At 47.9% G+C, this 22,125-nt stretch overlaps 2 protein-coding genes across 5 annotated transcripts in view; both read right to left on the bottom strand.

The window, feature by feature from the left end:
- Positions 1-19,963, bottom strand: part of LOC110520566 (immunoglobulin-like domain-containing receptor 2) — a 34,389-nt gene extending 14,426 nt beyond the window's left edge. For 2 of the 4 annotated variants that reach the window (XM_090230373.1, XM_036975156.2), the window contains exons 1-3: positions 19,780-19,957; positions 11,972-12,301; positions 7,684-7,803 (exon numbers count right to left, since the gene is read on the bottom strand). In XM_090230373.1, the coding sequence (XP_090086499.1) occupies positions 7,684-7,803; positions 11,972-12,301; positions 19,780-19,822 (493 nt within the window). In that variant the 5' untranslated portion in view covers positions 19,823-19,957. Of the gene's footprint in view, positions 1-7,683; positions 7,804-11,971; positions 12,302-13,078; positions 13,217-19,779 lie in introns of those variants that run through there. The other 2 variants (XM_090230371.1, XM_090230372.1) reach the window with 2 other exon arrangements.
- A 306-nt stretch (positions 19,964-20,269) lies between these two features.
- The window catches only part of LOC110520565 (immunoglobulin superfamily member 11), a 27,805-nt gene continuing 25,949 nt past the window's right edge, over positions 20,270-22,125 (bottom strand). The window contains exon 7 of the mRNA XM_036975154.2: positions 20,270-22,125. This exon is cut by the window's right edge and continues 209 nt beyond it. Coding sequence (XP_036831049.2) covers positions 21,560-22,125 — 566 coding nt within the window. The 3' untranslated portion in view covers positions 20,270-21,559.

The raw sequence follows: 22,125 nt of genomic DNA, 5'->3' as shown, positions 1-22,125 counted from the left end.
GAGAACAGAAGGAGAGAGGGAGGGAAGCTGAGAGAAAGAGAACAGAAGGAGAGAGGGAGGGAAGCTGAGAGCAAGGGAGAACAGGAGAAGGAGAAAAGGAGGGAATCTGAGAGAAAGAGAAACAAATGTAGAAGGAGACAGTTTAGCCCCACCATGTAGGCACAGTCATCCGTGCGCTATGCACTGAGCTCTCCTAGCCCTCAACAGGCATATAAATACCACAGACAGTAACCTGAGAGAGAGAAGGGAGACTGGCCCCATTCGGTGAAAGGAGTAGGAGGAGGGTTCTACACATAAACAGACTAACTCTGAAGGAATTAAAATGGGTTCAACAACTCAAACTCTGGTGGTGTGTGTACAAAGCCAAAGTCAGCTCGTCTGCTGTCCCACATCTGCTGACCCTTAACATGCCATACCACTGACCCTTAACATGTGATACCACTGACCCTTAACATGCGACACCACTGACCCTTAACATGCCATACCACTGACCCTTAGCATGCGATACCACTGACCCTTAACATGCGATACCACTGACCCTTAACATGCGACACCACTGACCCTTAACATGCGACACCACTGACCCTTAACATGTGACACCACTGACCCTTAACATGCCATACCACTGACCCTTAACATGCGATACCACTGACCCTTAACATGCCATACCACTGACCGTTAACATGCCATACCACTGACCCTTAACATGCCATACCACTGACCTTTAACATGCGACACCACTGACCCTTAACATGCCATACCACTGACCCTTAACATGCCATACCACTGACCCTTAACATGCGACACCACTGACCCTTAACATGTGACACCACTGACCCTTAACATGCGACACCACTGACACTTAACATGTGACACCACTGACCCTTAACATGCGATACCACTGACCCTTAACATGCGATACCACTGACCCTTAACATGCGATACCACTGACCCTTAACATGTGATACCACTGACCCTTAACATGCCATACCACTGACCCTTAACATGCGATACCACTGACCCTTAACATGTGATACCACTGACCCTTAACATGCCATACCACTGACCCTTAACATGCGATACCACTGACCCTTAACATGCGACACCACTGACCCTTAACATGCAACACCACTGACCCTTAACATGTGACACCACTGACCCTTAACATGTGACACCACTGACCCTTAACATGAAATACCACTGACCATCAGGGGTGGCAGGTAGCAGGTGACCTAGTGGTTAGAGCGTTGGACTAGTTAACTGAAAGGTTGCTTGATCGAATCCCAGTGTTATGGTGCGTGAATGAGGACCCAAAAGCGAACTAACGTAAACAGGGCTTCTTTAATAACAAAACATACGTAGGCTCAGATGGACCGGCAGATTCCGACAGGACAGGACAAGGTTGCAGCAAACATGACGATAGTCTGGTTCAGGCATGAATAACACAAACAAACAAGAATCCGACAAGGACAGGAGCAGAAACAGAGAGAGATATAGGGACCTAATCAGAGGGAAAAAGGGAACAGGTGGGGAACGGGGTGAATGGGTAGTTAGAGGAGACAAGGGACAGCTGGGGGAAAGCGGGGGAGAAAAGGTAACCTAACACGACCAGCAGAGGGAGACAGGGTGAAGGGAAAGGACAGAGACAAGACAACATGACAGTACATGACAGTACCCCCCCACTCACCGAGCGCCTCCTGGCGCACTCGAGGAGGAAACCTGGCGGCAACGGAGGAAATCATCAATCAGCGCACGGTCCAGCACGTCCCGAGAGGGAACCCAACTCCTCTCCTCAGGACCGTACCCCTCCCAGTCAACTAGGTACTGATGACCACGGCCCCGAGGACGCATGTCCAAGATTTTACGGACCCTGTAGATAGGTGCGCCCTCGACAAGGATGGGGGGGGGGGGGGGAAGACGAGCGGGGGCGCGAAGAACGGGCTTAACACAGGAGACATGGAAGACCGGGTGGACGCGACGAAGATATCGCGGAAGAAGAAGTCGCACTGCGACAGGATTAATGACCTGAGAGATACGGAATGGACCAATGAACCGCGGGGTCAACTTGCGAGAAGCCGTCTTAAGGGGAAGGTTCTGAGTGGAGAGCCAAACTCTCTGACCGCGACAATATCTAGGGCTCTTCGTTCTACGCTTATTAGCAGCTCTCACAGTCTGCGCCCTATAACGGCAAAGTGCAGACCTGACCCTCTTCCAGGTGCGCTCGCAACGTTGGACAAAAGCCTGAGCGGAGGGGACGCTGGACTCGGCGAACTGAGATGAGAACAACGGAGGCTGGTACCCGAGGCTACTCTGAAAAGGAGATAGCCCGGTCGCAGACGAAGGAAGCGAGTTGTGGGCGTATTCTGCCCAGGGGAGCTGTTCTGACCAAGACGCAGGGTTGCGAAAAGAAAGACTGCGTAAGATGCGACCAATAGTCTGATTGGCCCGTTCTGCTTGACCGTTAGACTGGGGGTGAAAGCCGGAAGAGAGACTGACGGAAGCCCCAATCAAACGGCAAAACTCCCTCCAAAATTGAGACGTGAATTGCGGACCTCTGTCCGAAACGACGTCTGACGGAAGGCCATGAATTCTGAAAACATTCTCGATGATGATTTGTGCCGTCTCTTTAGCAGAAGGAAGCTTAGCAAGGGGAATGAAATGAGCCGCCTTAGAGAACCTATCGACAACCGTAAGAATAACAGTCTTCCCCGCTGACGAAGGCAGTCCGGTGACAAAATCTAAGGCGATGTGAGACCACGGTCGAGAGGGAATAGGAAGCGGCCTGAGACGGCCGGCAGGAGGAGAGTTACCGGACTTAGTCTGCGCGCAGACCGAACAAGCAGCCACGAAACGACGCGTGTCATGCTCCCGGGTGGGCCACCAGAAACGCTGGCGAATGGAAGCAAGCGTACCCCGAACGCCAGGGTGGCCGGCTAACTTGGCAGAGTGAGCCCACTGAAGAACGGCCAGACGAGTAGGAACGGGAACGAAAAGAAGGTTCCTAGGACAAGCGCGCGGCGACGGAGTTTGAGTGAGTGCTTGCTTTACCTGCCTCTCAATTCCCCAGACAGTCAATCCGACAACACGCCCCTCAGGGAGAATCCCCTCGGGGTCAGTGGAGGCTACTGAAGAACTGAAGAGACGAGACAAAGCATCAGGCTTGGTGTTCTTAGAGCCCGGACGATAAGAAATCACGAACTCGAAACGAGCGAAAAACAGCGCCCAACGCGCCTGACGCGCATTAAGTCGTTTGGCAGAACGGATGTACTCAAGGTTCCTATGGTCAGTCCAAACGACAAAAGGAACGGTCGCCCCCTCCAACCACTGTCGCCATTCGCCTAGGGCTAACCGGATGGCGAGCAGTTCGCGGTTACCCACATCATAGTTACGTTCCGACGGCGACAGGCGATGAGAAAAATACGCGCATGGGTGGACCTTGTCGTCAGAGAGGGAGCGCTGAGAAAGGATGGCTCCCACTCCCACCTCTGACGCGTCAACCTCGACAACGAACTGTCTAGAGACGTCAGGTGTAACAAGGATAGGAGCGGATGTAAAACGATTCTTGAGGAGATCAAAAGCTCCCTGGGCGGAAACGGACCACTTAAAGCACGTCTTGACAGAAGTAAGGGCTGTGAGAGGAGCTGCCACCTGACCGAAATTACGGATGAAACGACGATAGAAGTTTGCGAAGCCGAGAAAGCGCTGCAGCTCGACGCGTGACTTAGGGACGGGCCAATCAATGACAGCTTGGACCTTAGCGGGATCCATCTTAATGCCTTCAGCGGAAATAACAGAACCGAGAAATGTGACGGAGGAGGCATGAAAAGTGCACTTCTCAGCCTTCACAAAAAGACAATTCTCTAAAAGGCGCTGGAGGACACGTCGAACGTGCTGAACATGAATCTGGAGTGACGGTGAAAAAATCAGGATATCGTCAAGGTAAACGAAAACAAAGATGTTCAGCATGTCTCTCAGGACATCATTGACTAATGCCTGAAAGACAGCTGGAGCGTTAGCGAGGCCGAAAGGAAGAACCCGGTATTCAAAGTGCCCTAACGGAGTGTTAAACGCCGTCTTCCACTCGTCCCCCTCCCTGATGCGCACGAGATGGTAAGCGTTACGAAGGTCCAACTTAGTGAAAAACCTGGCTCCCTGCAGGATCTCGAAGGCTGAAGACATAAGAGGAAGCGGATAACGATTCTTCACTGTTATGTCATTCAGCCCTCGATAATCTATGCAGGGGCGCAGAGACCCGTCCTTCTTCTTGACAAAAAAAAACCCCGCTCCGGCGGGAGAGGAGGAGGGGACTATGGTACCGGCGTCAAGAGCTACAGACAAATAATCTTCGAGAGCCTTACGTTCGGGAGCCGACAGAGAGTATAGTCTACCCCGGGGGGGGGTGGTTCCCGGAAGGAGATCAATACTACAATCATACGACCGGTGTGGAGGAAGAGAGGTGGCCCTGGACCGACTGAACACCGTGCGCAGATCGTGATATTCCTCCGGCACCCCTGTCAAATCACCAGGCTCCTCCTGTGAAGAAGAGACAGAGGAAACAGGAGGGATAGCAGACATTAAACATTTCACATGACAAGAGACGTTCCAGGAGAGGATAGAATTACTAGACCAATTAATGGAAGGATTATGACAAACTAGCCAGGGATGGCCCAAAACAACAGGTGTAAAAGGTGAACGAAAAATTAAAAAAGAAATGGTTTCACTATGATTACCAGAAACAGTGAGGGTTAAAGGTAGCGTCTCACGCTGAATCCTGGGGAGAGGACTACCATCCAGGGCGAACAAGGCCGTGGGCTCCTTTAACTGTCTGAGAGGAATGTCATGTTCCCGAGCCCAGGTCTCGTCCATAAAACAGCCCTCCGCCCCAGAGTCTATTAAGGCACAGCAGGAAGCTGACGAACCGGTCCAGCGTAGATGGACCGACAAGGTAGTGCAGGATCTTGAAGGAGAGACAGGAGTAGTAGCGCTCACCAGTAGCCCTCCGCTTACTGACGAGCTCTGGCCTTTTACTGGACATGAAGTGACAAAATGACCAGCGGAACCGCAATAGAGACAGAGGCGGTTGGTGATTCTCCGTTCCCTCTCCTTAGTCGAGATGCGGATACCTCCCAGCTGCATGGGCTCAGCACCCGAGCCGGCAGAGGAAGATGGTAGTGATGCGGAGAGGGAGGCGACGGAGAGCGCGAGCTCCTTTCCACGAGCTCGGTGACGAAGATCAACCCGTCGCTCAATGCGAATAGCGAGTTCAATCAAGGAATCCACGCTGGAAGGAACCTCCCGGGAGAGAATCTCATCCTTTACCTCTGCGCGGAAACCCTCCAGAAGACGAGCGAGCAAGGCCGGCTCGTTCCAGCCACTGGAGACAGCAAGAGTGCGAAACTCAATAGAGTAGTCTGTTATGGATCGATTGCCTTGACATAGGGAAGACAGGGCCCTGGAAGCCTCCTCCCCAAAAACAGATCGATCAAAAACCCGTATCATCTCCTCCTTAAAGTCTTGATACTGGTTAATACACTCAGCCCTTGCCTCCCAGATTGCCGTGCCCCACTCACGAGCCCGTCCAATAAGGAGAGATATGACGTAGGCGACACGAGCGGTGCTCCTGGAGTAAGTGTTGGGCTGGAGAGAAAACACAATATCACACTGGGTGAGGAACGAGCGGCATTCAGTGGGCTCCCCAGAGTAACACGGCGGGTTATTGATTCTGGGCTCCGGAGATTCGAAAGCCCTGGAAGTGGCCGGTGGATCGAGGCGGAGATGGTGAACCTGTTCTGTGAGGTTGGAGACTTGGGTGGCCAGGGTCTCAACGGCATGTCGAGCAGCAGACAATTCCTGCTTGTGTCTGCCTAGCATCGCTCCCTGGATCTCGACGGCTGAGTGGAGAGGATCCGAAGTCGCTGGGTCCATTCTTGGTCGGATTCTTCTGTTATGGTGCGTGAATGAGGACCCAAAAGCGAACTAACGTAAACAGGGCTTCTTTAATAACAAAACATACGTAGGCTCAGATGGACCGGCAGATTCCGACAGGACAGGACAAGGTTGCAGCAAACATGACGATAGTCTGGTTCAGGCATGAATAACACAAACAAACAAGAATCCGACAAGGACAGGAGCAGAAACAGAGAGAGATATAGGGACCTAATCAGAGGGAAAAAGGGAACAGGTGGGGAACGGGGTGAATGGGTAGTTAGAGGAGACAAGGGACAGCTGGGGGAAAGCGGGGGAGAAAAGGTAACCTAACACGACCAGCAGAGGGAGACAGGGTGAAGGGAAAGGACAGAGACAAGACAACATGACAGTACATGACACCCAGAGCTGACAAGGTAAAAATCTGTTGTTCTGCCCCTGAACAAGGCAGTTAACCCACTGTTCCCCGGTATGCCGCCATTGTAAATAAGAATTTGTTCTTAACTGACTTGTCTAGATAAATAAAGGTTAAATAACATTTACATGCTACACCACTGACCCTTAACATGTTTTAGTCTTGCCCCCCCCCAACAAAAATGTTGCCAATGAAACACCTTAAGAAGTGGATTACATTACTCACAACAATTAACTAGAACTACTGTCTGTAATGCATGTGTACTGTATGTGTAATTACCTTATTCCACATAGGTACTGTATGTTGTGAGCTCTCTGTTATGTAGCCTATGTCTAGCTGGCCTATACTGACACTATATTTTAGGTTATAAAGGTTTATACACGGCTATGTCAGGGTTATGTCTGTTGTTCTACAGCGGTAAGCTCAGCCAAACAATAGGTCCTCTCAGAGAGGATCAGAACCGTGCAGAGCAGCAGCGTTGTCATGGCAGCAGTTGTAAGTGCACTTTGGAATGTAGACGCCTTCTAGAACCGGGACATTTATAACAAAGCACATCACTACGAACCGTATCAAACAAACACATACACTTACTTACACTAGCTGCTGTGGTTAGGTTCAGAAAGTGAGAGAAGACAATAAATAAGTGTTTCCTATTCCCACAACTCCCAACTTCCAAATCCTTTCAGACAATCCTTTTTCAAACAGAAATGTGCATCCTGTAGCACAAACTCCCCAAAATTTTAGGACACTGTAAAGTCCATGGAGAATAAGAGCACCTCCTCCCAGCTGCCCACTGCACTGAGGCTAGGAAACACTGTCACCACCGATAAATCCACGATAATAATTGAGAATTTCAATAAGCATTTTTCTACGGCTGGCCATGCTTTCCACCTGGCTACCCCTACCCTGGTCAACAGTTATCACCCCCCACAGCAACTGTTCTCAACTGGCCTGACTGGTTAAATAAAGGTGTTCTCAACTGGCCTGACTGGTTAAATAAAGGTGTTCTCAACTGGCCTGACTGGTTAAATAAAGGTGTTCTCAACTGGCCTGACTGGTTAAATAAAGGTGTTCTCAACTGGCCTGACTGGTTAAATAAAGGTGTTCTCAACTGGCCTACCTGGTTAAATAAAGGTGTTCTCAACTGGCCTGACTGGTTAAATAAAGGTGAAATTAAAATAAATAAATAAAAAAGAGAGGACCTCAAAAAGGTAGGACAGAAAGCCTCAACAGAATGTTAATTTCCGTTCTATCCCTTCCTCTTTGATGTTGAGGTGGTTTGACATCCTGTGTTGAATGTTTACTTCCTGTGTGCTGAGGGGTTCATTCCTGTGGTCACTCACCCAGCACCAGTAACTCCACCTGGCCCTCGTTCTTCCCCTCCAGGTCGTCAGCGATGACTATCTTACAGAAGTACACGCCGCTGTCGCCCCACTGCAGGTCCCCGATCCGCAGGTCCGCCTCTGGACAGGGACAGGGTCAGATACACAACGGTATACTGTCATAGGATTATATACCCTTAGGCAAACAATGTACTGAACAATCCTCAAAGATACATTGACAATTGACACATTCATACATCCTACAGATTTATATTATGATTTATGAAACAGGAGGGTGTTTAGCTAAAAGGGACACAAAAAGGTTGGTGTTCTCTTTGAAAGGCAGAACAAAGAATGTGTGTGTTTCCTTTTGATAAGGAGCTCAATGGGGTGGTTCAGGATAAGAGAGGGCAGAGACCACTCCATTGTGAACAGGGGGCATTGTCGTTAATGGGATATTTCACCCAAATTACACATTGGTTTCCTTACCTTGTAAGCCGTCTATGGACAAGGTATGACAGCAATCAATGCTTCGGTTTAGTTTCCCTGGCACTGTTTCCAAATGCTAATATTTTAGGATTTGTGGCACAAACCTCATTGGAGTCATGGCACCGATATTAGCATTTGTTTTGCGCATCATGTTCAAATCACCCCCAAAAATCTCAAATGCATTGTGAATCTCAACAAAGTAACTTATAGATTTGAAAAATGGGTTCCATGACTTGGATGGGATTGGTACCAAAAATGCTAAAATGTTAGCATTTGGAAAGTGCCAGGAAAACTAAACTAAAGCATGGATTGCTGTCATACTTTGTCCATATACTGCTCACAGGGTAAGGAAACCAACGGGTAATTTGGGTGAAATATCCCTTTAATGTGGTGTGTGTGTGTGTGTGTGTGTGTGTGTGTGTGTGTGTGTGTGTATTGTGTAGGACAGACAGAGAAATACTATTTGAGGAACAGGAAACGCCAAGCAGAAGCGTTCACAATTTATGTTGGGAGACGGATCACACAGTATAGAGACTGGGACAAGTGACACAGGCCATGACGGACCACTGCTTCTAACACTAAAACACTGACATACTGTAACCTTAAATCTATGCTATCGTGCACAGAAACCTGCTCCTGTTACTCTCTGTTCCGAACGTGCTAGGCGGCCAGTTCGTATAGCCTTTAGCCGTACCCTTATCCTACTTCTCCTCTGTTCTTCTAGTGATGTAGAGGTTAATCCAGGTCCTGCAGTGCCTAGCTCCACTCCCACTCCCCAGGTGCTCTCATTTGTTGACTTCTGTAACCGTAAAAGCTTTGGTTTCATGCATGTTAACATACTCCCTAAGTTTGTTTTACTCTCTGCTTTAGCACACTCTGCCAACCCGGATGTCTTAGTCGTGTCTGAATCCTGGCTTAGAAAAACCACCAAAAACCTTGACATCCCCATCGCTAACTATAGAATTTTCCGTCAAGATAGAACTGCCAAAGGGGTCGGTGTTGCAATGTACTGCAAAGATAGCCTGCAGAGTTCTGTCTTACTATCCAGGTCTGTAGCCAAACAATTTTAGCTTCTACTTATAAAAATTCACCTTTCCAGAAACAAGTCTCTCACTGTTGCCGCTTGCTATAGACCTCCCTCTGCCCCCTGCTGTGCCCTCGATACCATATGTGATGTGATTGCCCTCTATCTATCTTCTGAGCTCGTGCTACTAGGTGACCTAAACTGGGACATGCTTAACACCGCGGCCATCCTACAATCCAAGCTTGATGCCCTCAATCTCACACAAATTATCAATGAACCTACCAGGTACAACTCCAAATCCGTACACACGGGCACCCTCATAGATGTCATCCTAACTAACTCACCCTCCAAATACACCTCTGCTGTTTTCAATCAAGATCTCAGCGATCACTGCCTCATTGCCTGCATCCGTAATGGGTCAGCGGTCAAACGGCCTCCACTCATTACTGTCAAATGCTCCTTAAAACACTTCTGCGAGCAGGCCTTTCTAATTGACCTGGCCGGGGTATCCTGGAATGACATTGACCTCATCCCGTCAGTAATGATGCCTGGCTAATCTTTAAAAGTGCCTTCCTCACCATCTTAAATAAGCATGCCCCATTCAAAAAATGTAGAACTCGGAATAGATATAGTCCTTGGTTCACTCCAGACCTGTCTGCCTTGACCAGCACAAAAACATCCTGTGACATTCTGCATTAACATCGAATAGCCCCCGTGATATGCAACTTTTCAGGGAAGTTAGGAACAAATATACACAGGCAGTTAGGAAAGCTAAGGCTAGCTTTTTCAAACAGAAATTTGCATCCTGTAGTACTAACTCAAAAAAGTTCTGGGACACTGTAAAGTCCATGGAGAATAAGAGCACCTCCTCCCAGCTGCCCACTGCTCTGAGGCTAGGAAACACTGTCACCACCGATAAATCCACTGTAATTGAGAATTTCAACAAGCATTTTTCTACGGCTGGCCATACTTTCCACCTGGCTACCCCTACCCCGGTCAACTGCCCGGCACCCTCCACAGCAACCCGCCAAAGCCCCCACCATTTCTCCTTTACCCAAATCCAGATAGCTGATGTTCTGAAAGAGCTGCAGAATCTGGACCCCTACAAATCAGCCGGGCTAGACAATCTGGACCCTCTCTTTCTAAAATTATCCGCCGAAATTGTTGCAACTCCTATTACTAGCCTGTTCAACCTCTCTTTCGTATTGTCTGAGATTCACAAAGATTGGAAGGCTGCCGTGGTCATCCCCCTCTTCAAAGGGGGTGACACTCAAGACCCAAACTGCTACAGACCTATATCTATCCTACCCTGTCTTTCTAAGGTCTTCGAAAGCCAAGTTAACAAACAGATTACCGACCATTTCGAATCCCACCGTACCTTCTCCGCTATGCAATCTGATTTCAGAGCTGGTCATGGGTGCACCTCAGCCACGCTCAAAGTCCTAAACGATATCTTAACCGCCATCGATAAGAAACATTACTGTGCAGCCGTATTCATCGACCTGGCCAAGGCTTTCGACTCTGTCAATCACTGCATTCTTATTGGCAGACTCGACAGGCTTGGTTTCTCAAATGATTGCCTCGCCTGGTCTACCAACTACTTCTCTGATAGAGTTCAGTGTGTCAAATCGGAGGGCCTGTTGTCTGGACCTCTGGCTGTCTCTATGGGGGTGCCACAGGGTTCAATCCTCGGACCGACTCTCTTCTCTGTATACATCAATGATGTTGCTCTTGCTGCTGGTGATTCTCTGGTACACCTCTACGCAGACGACACCATTCTGTATACTTCTGGCCCCTCTATGGACACTGTGTTAACTAACCTCCAGACGAGCTTCAATGCCATACAACTCTCCTTCCGTGGCCTCCAACTGCTCTTAAACGCAGGGGAAACTAAATGCATGCTATTCAACCAATCACTGCCCGCACCTGCTCGCCTGTCCAGCATCACTACTCTGGACAGCTCTGACTTAGAATACATGGACAACTACAAATACCTAGGTGTCTGGTTAGACTGTGAACTCTCCTTCCAGACTCACATTAAGCATCTCCAATCCAAAATTAAATCTAGAATTGGCTTCCTATACAAAGCATCCTTCACTCATGCTGCCAAACATACCCTCGTAAAACTGACCATCCTAACGATCCTCGACTTCGGTGATGTCATCTATAAAATAGCCTCCAACACTCTACTCAACAAACTGACTGGAACAAACTGCATAAATCTCTGAACCTGGAGACTCATATCTCCCTCACTAGCTTTAAGCACCAGCTGTCAGAGCAGCTCACAGATCACTGCACCTGTACATAGCCCATCTATCTACCTACCTTTGCACCCAAGTATCTCTACTTGCACATTCATCTTCTACACATCTACCATTCCAGTGTTTTAATTGCTATATTGTAATTACTTCGCCACCATGGCCTATTTATTGCCTTAACTCCCTTATCTTACCTTATTTGCACTTTTTGTTTTCTTTTGTTCTACTGTATTATTGACTATGTTTTGTTTATTCCATGTGTAACTCTGTGTTGTTGTATGTGTCGAATTGCTATGCTTTATCTTGGCCAGGTCGCAGTTGCAGTTGGTTAAATAAAGGTGAAATAAAAAATAAATTTAAAAAACAGCATTTAAGCGTGTGTGTGTCATGTGCGAGTGTGCGCACATCTTCCCTCACAACATATTCTCAAGCACCGCCTTCTAGTCATACACACAACAGCTCATTAAACTATAAACGCCTCCACACACAATTTAAATGAACACAATACAAATCAACCCATTAGAAATCTCCACAGTACTGTTGACGATGGCGATGTCTCGGCCCTTGTAGTGCTCAGCCAGCGTCATGGAGGCACCCTGGCCGGAGGCTACGATGCGGACGGTGCGGCTGCTGTCCGAGCACTCCAGTTGGGCCGCGGCGCCCAGCTCGGACCCCTGGACCCCCAGGCTCTCGGGGAAGGTGAAGGAGTCTTGTGTGCGGTCACGGCAGTAGGACTTGTACCACCACTGCACCACAGGGGTCTGTGTGGAGGGTGTGTGGTATTGGCACTGGAGTACCACGGACTGGAAGAGCATGGCGAAACGCCTCTCCTCCCGAACGGTCACCTGCACCCCAGCACACACACAGACTGACACACACAATGAACACGGACACACACACACACAACGAACACGGACACACACACAACGAAAACGGACACACACACACACAACGAACACGGACACACACACACACACACAACGAAAATGGACAGGGACACACACACACACAACAAAAACGGACAGGGACACACACACACACACACAACGAACACAGACACACACACACACACCATGAACACGGACACACACAATGGAAGAAAATGAGAGAGAAAAGAGAGGGGGAGAAGTTATTAATTCCAATAATCAAAACAATTCCAGATTGTATTTTCACGGGAAGGTTAAAAACACATGGGGTAGTTCAGAATAAGAGGGCAGAGACCACTCCACATACCCATGGATGGAGGAGTCAGAAGTCACGGTGATATGTCCCATTCTACATACCAAATCAAAATCTAATTCTATTCGTCAGATGCTTCGTAAACAACAGGTGTGGACTGACAGTGAAATGCTTACTAACAGCAGTCTGCATACAAGGCCTTTTAACATACAATATATTTTGAATAGCCAGTGAAACATGCAAATGGCAAGGAGAGATTAGACTTCACAGTTGAATGCTCTCCAACACTAGCTTTGAAATGCCCCAGTCCATCATCACTTTAACCAAGCATCTTTGGCTCTTTAAAAAGTACTATATAAGTCCCATGTATAATTATTATTATCATTATTATTGTTATTATTATTGTTGGTCTTATTATTATATAACCTCTACCCATACGTATTCAGTCCAACTCTCCCTTACATACCCCTTGCACATCCAAAAGTTTAAGGGGGATTCCAGACCACTAAACTCACGAGGGGGTTTGTTTGTTTTCTACCCCACAGAGAGCACAGGGCCCATCAGAAACAGACTGCAGAGGTGGAATGCTCCTGATGTTCAGTGGGTCAGATAAAAGGCTGAGAACAGAGAGAATATAAGATAGTGAGATGGGGTGGTGGAAGTGGGGTGTGTGTGTGTGTGTGTGTGTGTGTGTGTGTGTGTGTGTGTGTGTGTGTGTGTGTGTGTGTGTGTGTGTGTGTGTGTGTGTGTGTGTGTGTGTGTGCGTGCGTGCGTGCGTGCGTGCGTGCGTGCGTGCGTGCGTGCGTATGTGTAATGATGACTGCAACTCAGTCTCCAACTGGGGTGAGAGAGAGATGGTATGGGGGCTCCTCTCTCCTGTACGCGGGCGGTCACAGAGACTACATTCCGCCGTTTGTGGGGGGCAGGATTGCAGTAGGGAGGTAGGGGGTTATCGTAATAAAGAAGAACAGTGAGGGGGCCTGAGACAGATCAGTCAACAACTCCAGACTGTCCCATTAGGTCTGGGTGGGGTAGGCAGCAGGAACTGATTCCAAACATTTCCCAGTCCCATTAGGTCTGGGTGGGGTAGGCAGCAGGAACTGATTACAAATATTTCCCAGTCCCGTTAGTTCTGGGTGGGGTAGGCAGCAGGAACTGATTCCAAACATTTCCCAGTCCCGTTAGTTCTGGGTGGGGTAGGCAGCAGGAACTAATTCCAAACATTTCCCAGTTCCGTTAGTTCAGGGTGGGGTAGGCAGCAGGAACTGATTCCAAACATTTCCCAGTTCCGTTAGTTCTGGGTGGGGTAGGCAGCAGGAACTGATTCCAAACATTTCCCAGTCCCGTTAGTTCAGGGTGGGGCATGCAGCAGGAACTGATTCCAAACATTTCCCAGTCCCGTAAGGTTCAGGGTGGGGCATGCAGCAGGAACTGATTCCAAACATTTCCCAGTCCCGTTAGTTCAGGGTGGGGCATGCAGCAGGAACTGATTCCAAACATTTCCCAGTCCCGTTAGTTCAGGGTGGGGCATGCAGCAGGAACTGATTCCAAACATTTCCCAGTCCCGTTAGTTCAGGGTGGGGCATGCAGCAGGAACTGATTCCAAACATTTCCCAGTCCCGTTAGTTCAGGGTGGGGTAGGCAGCAGGAACTGATTCCAAACATTTCCCAGTCCCGTTAGTTCTGGGTGGGGTAGGCAGCAGGAACTGATTCCAAACATTTCCCAGTCCCGTTAGTTCTGGGTGGGGTAGGCAGCAGGAACTGATTCCAAACATTTCCCAGTCCCGTTAGTTCAGGGTGGGGTAGGCAGCAGGAACTGATTCCAAACATTTCCCAGTCCCGTTAGTTCTGGGTGGGGTAGGCAGCAGGAACTGATTCCAAACATTTCCCAGTCCCGTTAGTTCTGGGTGGGGTAGGCAGCAGGAACTGATTCCAAACATTTCCCAGTCCCGTTAGTTCAGGGTGGGGTAGGCAGCAGGAACTGATTCCAAACATTTCCCAGTCCCGTTAGTTCTGGGTGGGGTAGGCAGCAGGAACTGATTCCAAACATTTCCCAGTCCCGTTAGTTCAGGGTGGGGCATGCAGCAGGAACTGATTCCAAACATTTCCCAGTCCCGTTAGTTCTGGGTGGGGCATGCAGCAGGAACAGACTCCAAACATTTCCCAGTCCCGTTAGTTCTGGGTGGGGTAGGCAGCAGGAACTGATTCCAAACATTTCCCAGTCCCGTTAGTTCTGGGTGGGGCATGCAGCAGGAACAGACTCCAAACATTTCCCAGTCCCGTTAGTTCTGGGTGGGGCATGCAGCAAGAACTGATTCCAAACATTTCCCAGTCCCGTTAGTTCTGGGTGAGGCATGCAGCAGGAACAGACTCCAAACATTTCCCAGTCCCGTTAGTTCAGGGTGGGGCATGCAGCAGGAACAGACTCCAAACATTTCCCAGTCCCGTTAGTTCTGGGTGGGGCATGCAGCAGGAACAGACTCCAAACATTTCCCAGTCCCGTTAGTTCTGGGTGGGGCATGCAGCAGGAACAGACTCCAAACATTTCCCAGTCCCGTTAGTTCAGGGTGGGGCATGCAGCAGGAACAGATTCCAAACGTTTCCCAGTCCCGTTAGTTCTGGGTGGGGCATGCAGCAGGAACAGACTCCAAACATTTCCCAGTCCCGTTAGTTCTGGGTGGGGTAGGCAGCAGGAACTGATTCCAAACATTTCCCAGTCCCGTTAGTTCTGGGTGGGGCATGCAGCAGGAACTGATTCCAAACATTTCCCAGTCCCGTTAGTTCTGGGTGGGGCATGCAGCAGGAACAGACTCCAAACATTTCCCAGTCCCGTTAGTTCAGGGTGGGGCATGCAGCAGGAACAGACTCCAAACGTTTCCCAGTCCTGTTAGTTCTGGGTGGGGCATGCAGCAGGAACTGATTCCAAACATTTCCCAGTCCCGTTAGTTCAGGGTGGGGCATGCAGCAGGAACTGATTCCAAACATTTCCCAGTCCCGTTAGTTCAGGGTGGGGCATGCAGCAGGAACAGACTCCAAACGTTTCCCAGTCCCGTTAGTTCTGGGTGGGGCATGCAGCAGGAACAGACTCCAAACGTTTCCCATTCCCATTAGTTCAGGGTGGGGCATGCAGCAGGAACAGACTCCAAACGTTTCCCAGTCCCGTTAGTTCAGGGTGGGGCATGCAGCAGGAACAGACTCCAAACGTTTCCCAGTCCCATTAGTTCAGGGTGGGGCATGCAGCAGGAACAGACGCCAAACGTTTCCCAGTCCCGTTAGTTCAGGGTGGGGCATGCAGCAGGAACTGATTCCAAACATTTCCCAGTCCCGTTAGTTCTGGGTGGGGCATGCAGCAGGAACAGATTCCAAACGTTTCCCAGTCCCGTTAGTTCAGGGTGGGGCATGCAGCAGGAACTGATTCCAAACATTTCCCAGTCCCGTTAGTTCAGGGTGGGGTAGGCAGCAGGAACTGATTCCAAACATTTCCCAGTCCCGTTAGTTCTGGGTGGGGCATGCAGCAGGAACTGATTCCAAACGTTTCCCAGTCCCGTTAGTTCTGGGTGGGGCATGCAGCAGGAACTGATTCCAAACGTTTCCCAGTCCCGTTAGTTCTGGGTGGGGCATGCAGCAGGAACTGATTCCAAACGTTTCCCAGTCCCGTTAGTTCTGGGTGGGGCATGCAGCAGGAACTGATTCCAAACATTTCCCAGTCCCGTTAGTTCTGGGTGGGGCATGCAGCAGGAACAGACTCCAAACATTTCCCAGTCCCGTTAGTTCTGGGTGGGGCATGCAGCAGGAACTGATTCCAAACGTTTCCCAGTCCCGTTAGTTCTGGGTGGGGCATGCAGCAGGAACTGATTCCAAACGTTTCCCAGTCCCGTTAGTTCTGGGTGGGGCATGCAGCAGGAACTGATTCCAAACATTTCCCAGTCCCGTTAGTTCTGGGTAGGGCATGCAGCAGGAACTGATTCCAAACATTTCCCAGTCCCGTTAGTTCTGGGTGGGGCATGCAGCAGGAACTGATTCCAAACATTTCCCAGTCCCGTTAGTTCTGGGTGGGGCATGCAGCAGGAACTGATTCCAAACATTTCCCAGTCCCGTTAGTTCAGGGTGGGGCATGCAGCAGGAACTGACTCCAAACGTTTCCTTGAAAAGAGGAAATCACAACAAAGGGTTCTACACAGTGGCTCTCTCCTTAGGAGCAGTTTAGTTCATATGAAGGGAATGAGACAAGGAGGGAAGCTGTTTTACACTATGTACTAAAGAGGAGCCAGGGTGACTCACGGTGATGGCCTTCAAATGTTCGAGAGCTCCATTTAGAAGTTGTGACTAATGGCAGATAAATAACTGACCCTTCACCAACGGTTCATCCACTCCTCCTACAGAGTCTGAAGAAGATGTTACCTCTGGAGAGCACAAAACAAATGAGACAGAGAAAGAGAGACGGAGAGACGGACACAGAGGACAGAGACAGAGAGAGAGAGAAAGAGGACAGAGACAGAGAGAGAGAAAGAGGACAGAGACAGAGAGAAAGAGAAAGAGGACAGAGAGAGAGAAAGAGAAAGAGGACAGAGACAGAGAGAGAGAGAAAGAGGACAGAGAGAGAGAGAAAGAGGACAGAGACAGAGAGAAAGAGAAAGAGGACAGAGACAGAGAGAAAGAGAAAGAGGACAGAGACAGAGAGAAAGAGAAACAGGGGAAATACAGTGACCCCCTCTCAGATCATTACCAAGCCCTGCAATGCAAAGAGCTGAGCAAAGAAAAGAGTCCCCTCATCCAGCTGTTCACAAACCTGTTCTACTAACACACTGAAGCCTCAGGACCAGAACATCCAATCAATCAGAATAAAACAAATTACAACACAATCAAAACAAAATTACATTACTTATTGGGAAACACAAGCACAAGCACAAAATGCAGTGCTATCTGGCCCTAAATCGATGGTACATGGTGGCAAACTATTTGACCATGGTTACTGATCAAAACTTTCGAAAAACCTTGACAAAGTACAGGCTCAGTGAACACAGCCTTGCCATGGAGAAGGGTAGACACAGGAAACCCTGGCTCCCTGTAGAGGAATGGCTGTGCAACCACTGCACCACAGCAGAACCCGAGAGAGAGTTGCATTTCCTGACAAAACAATTAGAGTGTTATTTCCTCAAATTTGAAACCCTTATTCAAGGTTTCAAAGACCTCTCTGATGAGGATAGGCTACCTGTCTTGTTGGGAGAGGACGCAAAGAGCTGTGGGTTGGCAGCGCACTACATTGCTGCTTGCCATAAGATGAGGGACAGTGTCTGACAGACCAATCAACCTGCACATGTCCTCTATGCTTATTGTCATTGTTCAATGTATGGTTATTTTGACCCTTGATTATTCTTGTTACTGTTGTCCCATTGGCAAAACTGATTATTATTATTTTAATATTGTACATTTCCAAAATAAGCTTTGGCAATAACTGCATTGTTACGTCATGCCAATGAAACAAATTGAATTGAAATTGTGAGAGAAAAAAGTGACAGTTCTGTTTGTGTTTGTTTTCATTTTGAATGTGCGAGGGATGGAGAATAAGAACGTGTGAGGAGAAAGAGACAGCAGGGAGAAGAACCGTGCTCCCGTCCACGGGGTAGCTGTGGCCCTCCCTTTGTCCTTTTTGTTCATGGCCCATTGGCCCATTGTTTGGCATTAGTAAACCCCCCCCCCCCCCCCCCCCCCCCCCCCCCTCCCCTCCTGGAGAATCCTGTGTGGACAGTAGAATGGAGGAGGGGGATGGGAGGACTCCAACCAATGAAATAATCATGTCTGGTCCAGTCGGGTGTGAACAGCCAATTAGCTGTTAGAGATTTGAACCAAACCGTTAGACGAGGTCCTTACAGTGTAGTGGGGGGAGATCGGGACAGAGAGAATGGACAGGGTGAGACACCTTGGTAACCACAGGATTCACGTACAACCAAGAAAAACATTGTCACCGTTTTGTGGAACCTTTGCTAAAACGGTGTACGTCTGTCTCAGCATCTCTCTGTTGGAGAAGACAAAAAGTGTTCATGCATGAAACCAGGCACTCCAAAACACATTTGTAAACTTCTAAAAACACCCACAAGTGTGACAACAAATTATGACATAGGCCTACATTTGTACCTATGGTCCTGATTCATCTCACAGCAACATAACACTCTTCTCTAATTCATATTCACAACAACAAAATAGCAAAAAGGCATGCATCTACCTAACATACACCATTAAAAAGGGGTTTCTTGATGAGTGGGCTACTACACAAAACGCAGGTTTATCATTCAAGTCTACTGGGCTCTTCCTGATTAAATCTCTGAGTCACTCCGTGCTTCCTGACCACATCAGACCCTTTCCTCCTTCAACAACTGACACCATTTTCCTGCCAGGCATTCCACCACTGACTTGACTTCCTGTTGGGTTTATACACTAGACACAGATTCGTTTTGTATAATTCTACTGAAAAAAAACTATTCAAAATACTAGATTAAATCATGGTTGCATTTTCTATTAATTTACCCCCCCCCCCCCCAAAAAAAAAAAAAATTGGTTACACAACATAGACCACTCCACAAATATTCTCTGTACCAGACTGATCTCCCAAATTATTTTTCCTAGTAGACCCTCAGAGTAAGTTATTCAGGTATTATTCTCTGCCTAGTAGACCCTCAGAGTTAGTTATTCAGGTATTATTCTCTGCCTAGTAGATATCTATGTGACCCATTGGAGTGCATGCATACCATGGATATTGTCTGAATAACAGCACCTATTTAAATGAGAAATGATGATTTTACTATAGTATATTTCTTATTCCACACATTCCTCCTGTAATTTATGACAAAACATAAAAGCGAAAAACAAGAGTAGCTAAAGCCTATCATTATCGCAAATCTTCCATCTAACAAATTAAAGCAATTCAGACGAACCCCCCAAAACAAGTGACCAGGCAAAGGTCTGCTTATATAAATCTAAATAAAGAGAGTCCAATAGTCATATTGAGGTTTTAGGTAAGGCAGAGAGGTAGAGAGGTAGAGAGACCCGTTAGACGCTGGAATAAACCCCGAGCTAGAGATCAACCTGTTGCGTCCACGGCTTTCTCAGACAGATGACAAAACAACATGTTGAGTGAGGAAACAAACACACACAAAAACGAACACATACCTGTTAAGCACAAAACAATCCATCGATCTAGCAGCCAGTTCATTTTTTGAATAAAAAGTTTCGCAATCAGAGAGAACGAATCGTCATTTTCCTCCTGCCTGTTGTTTGACTCATTCTTTGTCCGCTGAGTGTTGAGAAGAACACCGGGAGAGGCGAAGCGTCAATCCGACACTAGGAGGAGTGTACCACTTTAACAGAGGGTGAACCCCAACTCCAGACCAAAAACTACATTCAAACAAATATGGTTTACCACCATTTTACCTATAATACTATTACAAGCACATATTTAAATAGATTTGGGATTCAAAACAATACATCTAAACTAATCTCCCCCCCAAAAAAATCTTAAACCTGCTCCAACTGGTATTTTACCCATGGAATGAGGTAGAAGAGTCTGGTTTTAAAAGGGGGGGAAATATATTTTATTAATAAAACGGGTGTGATCCTGTGGAATAAAGAAATGAAACAAAAAATAATCCTGAGATTTTAGTTCAGTTTTTCCTCCACTTCTTCCCTTTATTATCTTGTTTTTTAAAATATATATATGTATATGATTCATTTAAATTAATACAAATGTCGTAATTACATAAGGTTCTTCCTTGCCATACACCTTACAGTTCATTTATTGATTGGAGTAATTACTAGCAAATAAAACAGGAAATCAGTGCGTTATAAAAAAAAAAGATTTGATGTAGCCTACTTTCACCACAAAGTAATAATTAAAATATGTAACACAGGGTCAAAACAATTCCATAATTACACACATACTCAACTCAACATGGGGTCATACAACCCAAGGGCACTTGTTTTCATGGTAAAACTTAGGTCCAGTTGATTCACACCAACCACAAGGTAATTCATCAACCTCCCTGAAAGGAGTTCTTCTGAGTAGCATGGTAATAGCTTTCTGTTAGCCTCATGTAGGAGACTAAGACACAGTAGCTGTTGAAGAGAGGTCTTCACCACCTAGACACAGATCTTGATCCAGTCCTTTCAGGTCTTTACAGGGCCGTGGAGAAGTGACCCATGGGCCATGTTTCAGTTAGAAATTTGGTCTCATCATATTATCTTCTGTCCTTGAGCTGTTCTTGTCAAATTAACTTATGTCCTTGAGCTGTTCTTGTCTATTGAGCTGTTCTTGTCTATTGAGCTGTTCTTGTCTATTGAGCTGTTCTTGTCTATTGAGCTGTTCTTGTCTATTGAGCTGTTCTTGTCTATTGAGCTGTTCTTGTCTATTGAGCTGTTCTTGTCTATTGAGCTGTTCTTGTCTATTGAGCTGTTCTTGTCTATTGAGCTGTTCTTGTCTATTGAGCTGTTCTTGTCTATTGAGCTGTTCTTGTCTATTGAGCTGTTCTTGTCTATTGAGCTGTTCTTGTCTATTGAGCTGTTCTTGTGGACTCCAGAAAGAGTAGCTGCTGCTTTTGCAACAGTTAATGGGGATGCTCATCAAATACCAAGACCAAGTCTAGGCCTAGTTTGTCTATCAAATAAAATCATTTTTTGTATTTTCCAAATTCCGGTTATCAAGTGCACCAAGATCTGGTATTATTTTGATTGAGTAAATGTCCAAATTACTGAGCACCTTGGGCAGTTAACAACAGCCTGGAAATGGAGTAACATGAATGATTGTTTGTGAGGCATTAGAATCAAAGGGGAAATTATAGGGTAGTGCACCAGCATGGGATACTACTGAAGTAGGCTCCCTGTACCAGCAGATTAGCATTGAGGAGGATGGCTGTAATTCCCTTGGACAACCTGGAAATAGGACATGTTGGTCATCTTATGATTCGTCGTACTGGTCATTGTACCGATCATGCTGGTCATTAAGGCGGTCACGGCTGCCACCATGGCGAACAGGCGAGTCATCAAGGCGATCACGGCTGCCACCATGGCGAACAACAGGCGGGTCGTCAAGACGATCACGACTGCCACCATGGCGAACAGGCGGGTCATCAAGGCGATCACGGCTGCCACCATGGCGAACAACAGGTGGGTCGTCAAGGCGATCACGGCTGCCACCATGGCGAACAACAGGTGGGTCGTCAAGGCGGTCACGGCTGCCACCATGGCGAACAACAGGCGGGTCGTCAAGACGATCACGGCTGCCACCATAGCGAACAACAGGCGGGTCGTCAAGACGATCACGGCTGCCACCATAGCGAACAGGTGGGTCGTCAAGGCGATCGCGGCTGCCACTAAAGCGAACAGGTGGGTCGTCAAGGCGATCACGACTGCCACCATATCGAACACGCTGATCGTCGAGGCGATCGCGGCTGCCACCATAGCGATCGCGCTGGTCGTCGAGGCGATCGCGGCTGCCACCATAGCGATTGCGCTGATCTCCAT

Source organism: Oncorhynchus mykiss, chromosome 3, assembly GCF_057628025.1.
Source record: "Oncorhynchus mykiss isolate SJ-2025 chromosome 3, ASM5762802v1, whole genome shotgun sequence".
NCBI lineage: Eukaryota > Metazoa > Chordata > Actinopteri > Salmoniformes > Salmonidae > Oncorhynchus > Oncorhynchus mykiss.
This window is presented reverse-complemented; position numbering and strand designations above follow the sequence as displayed.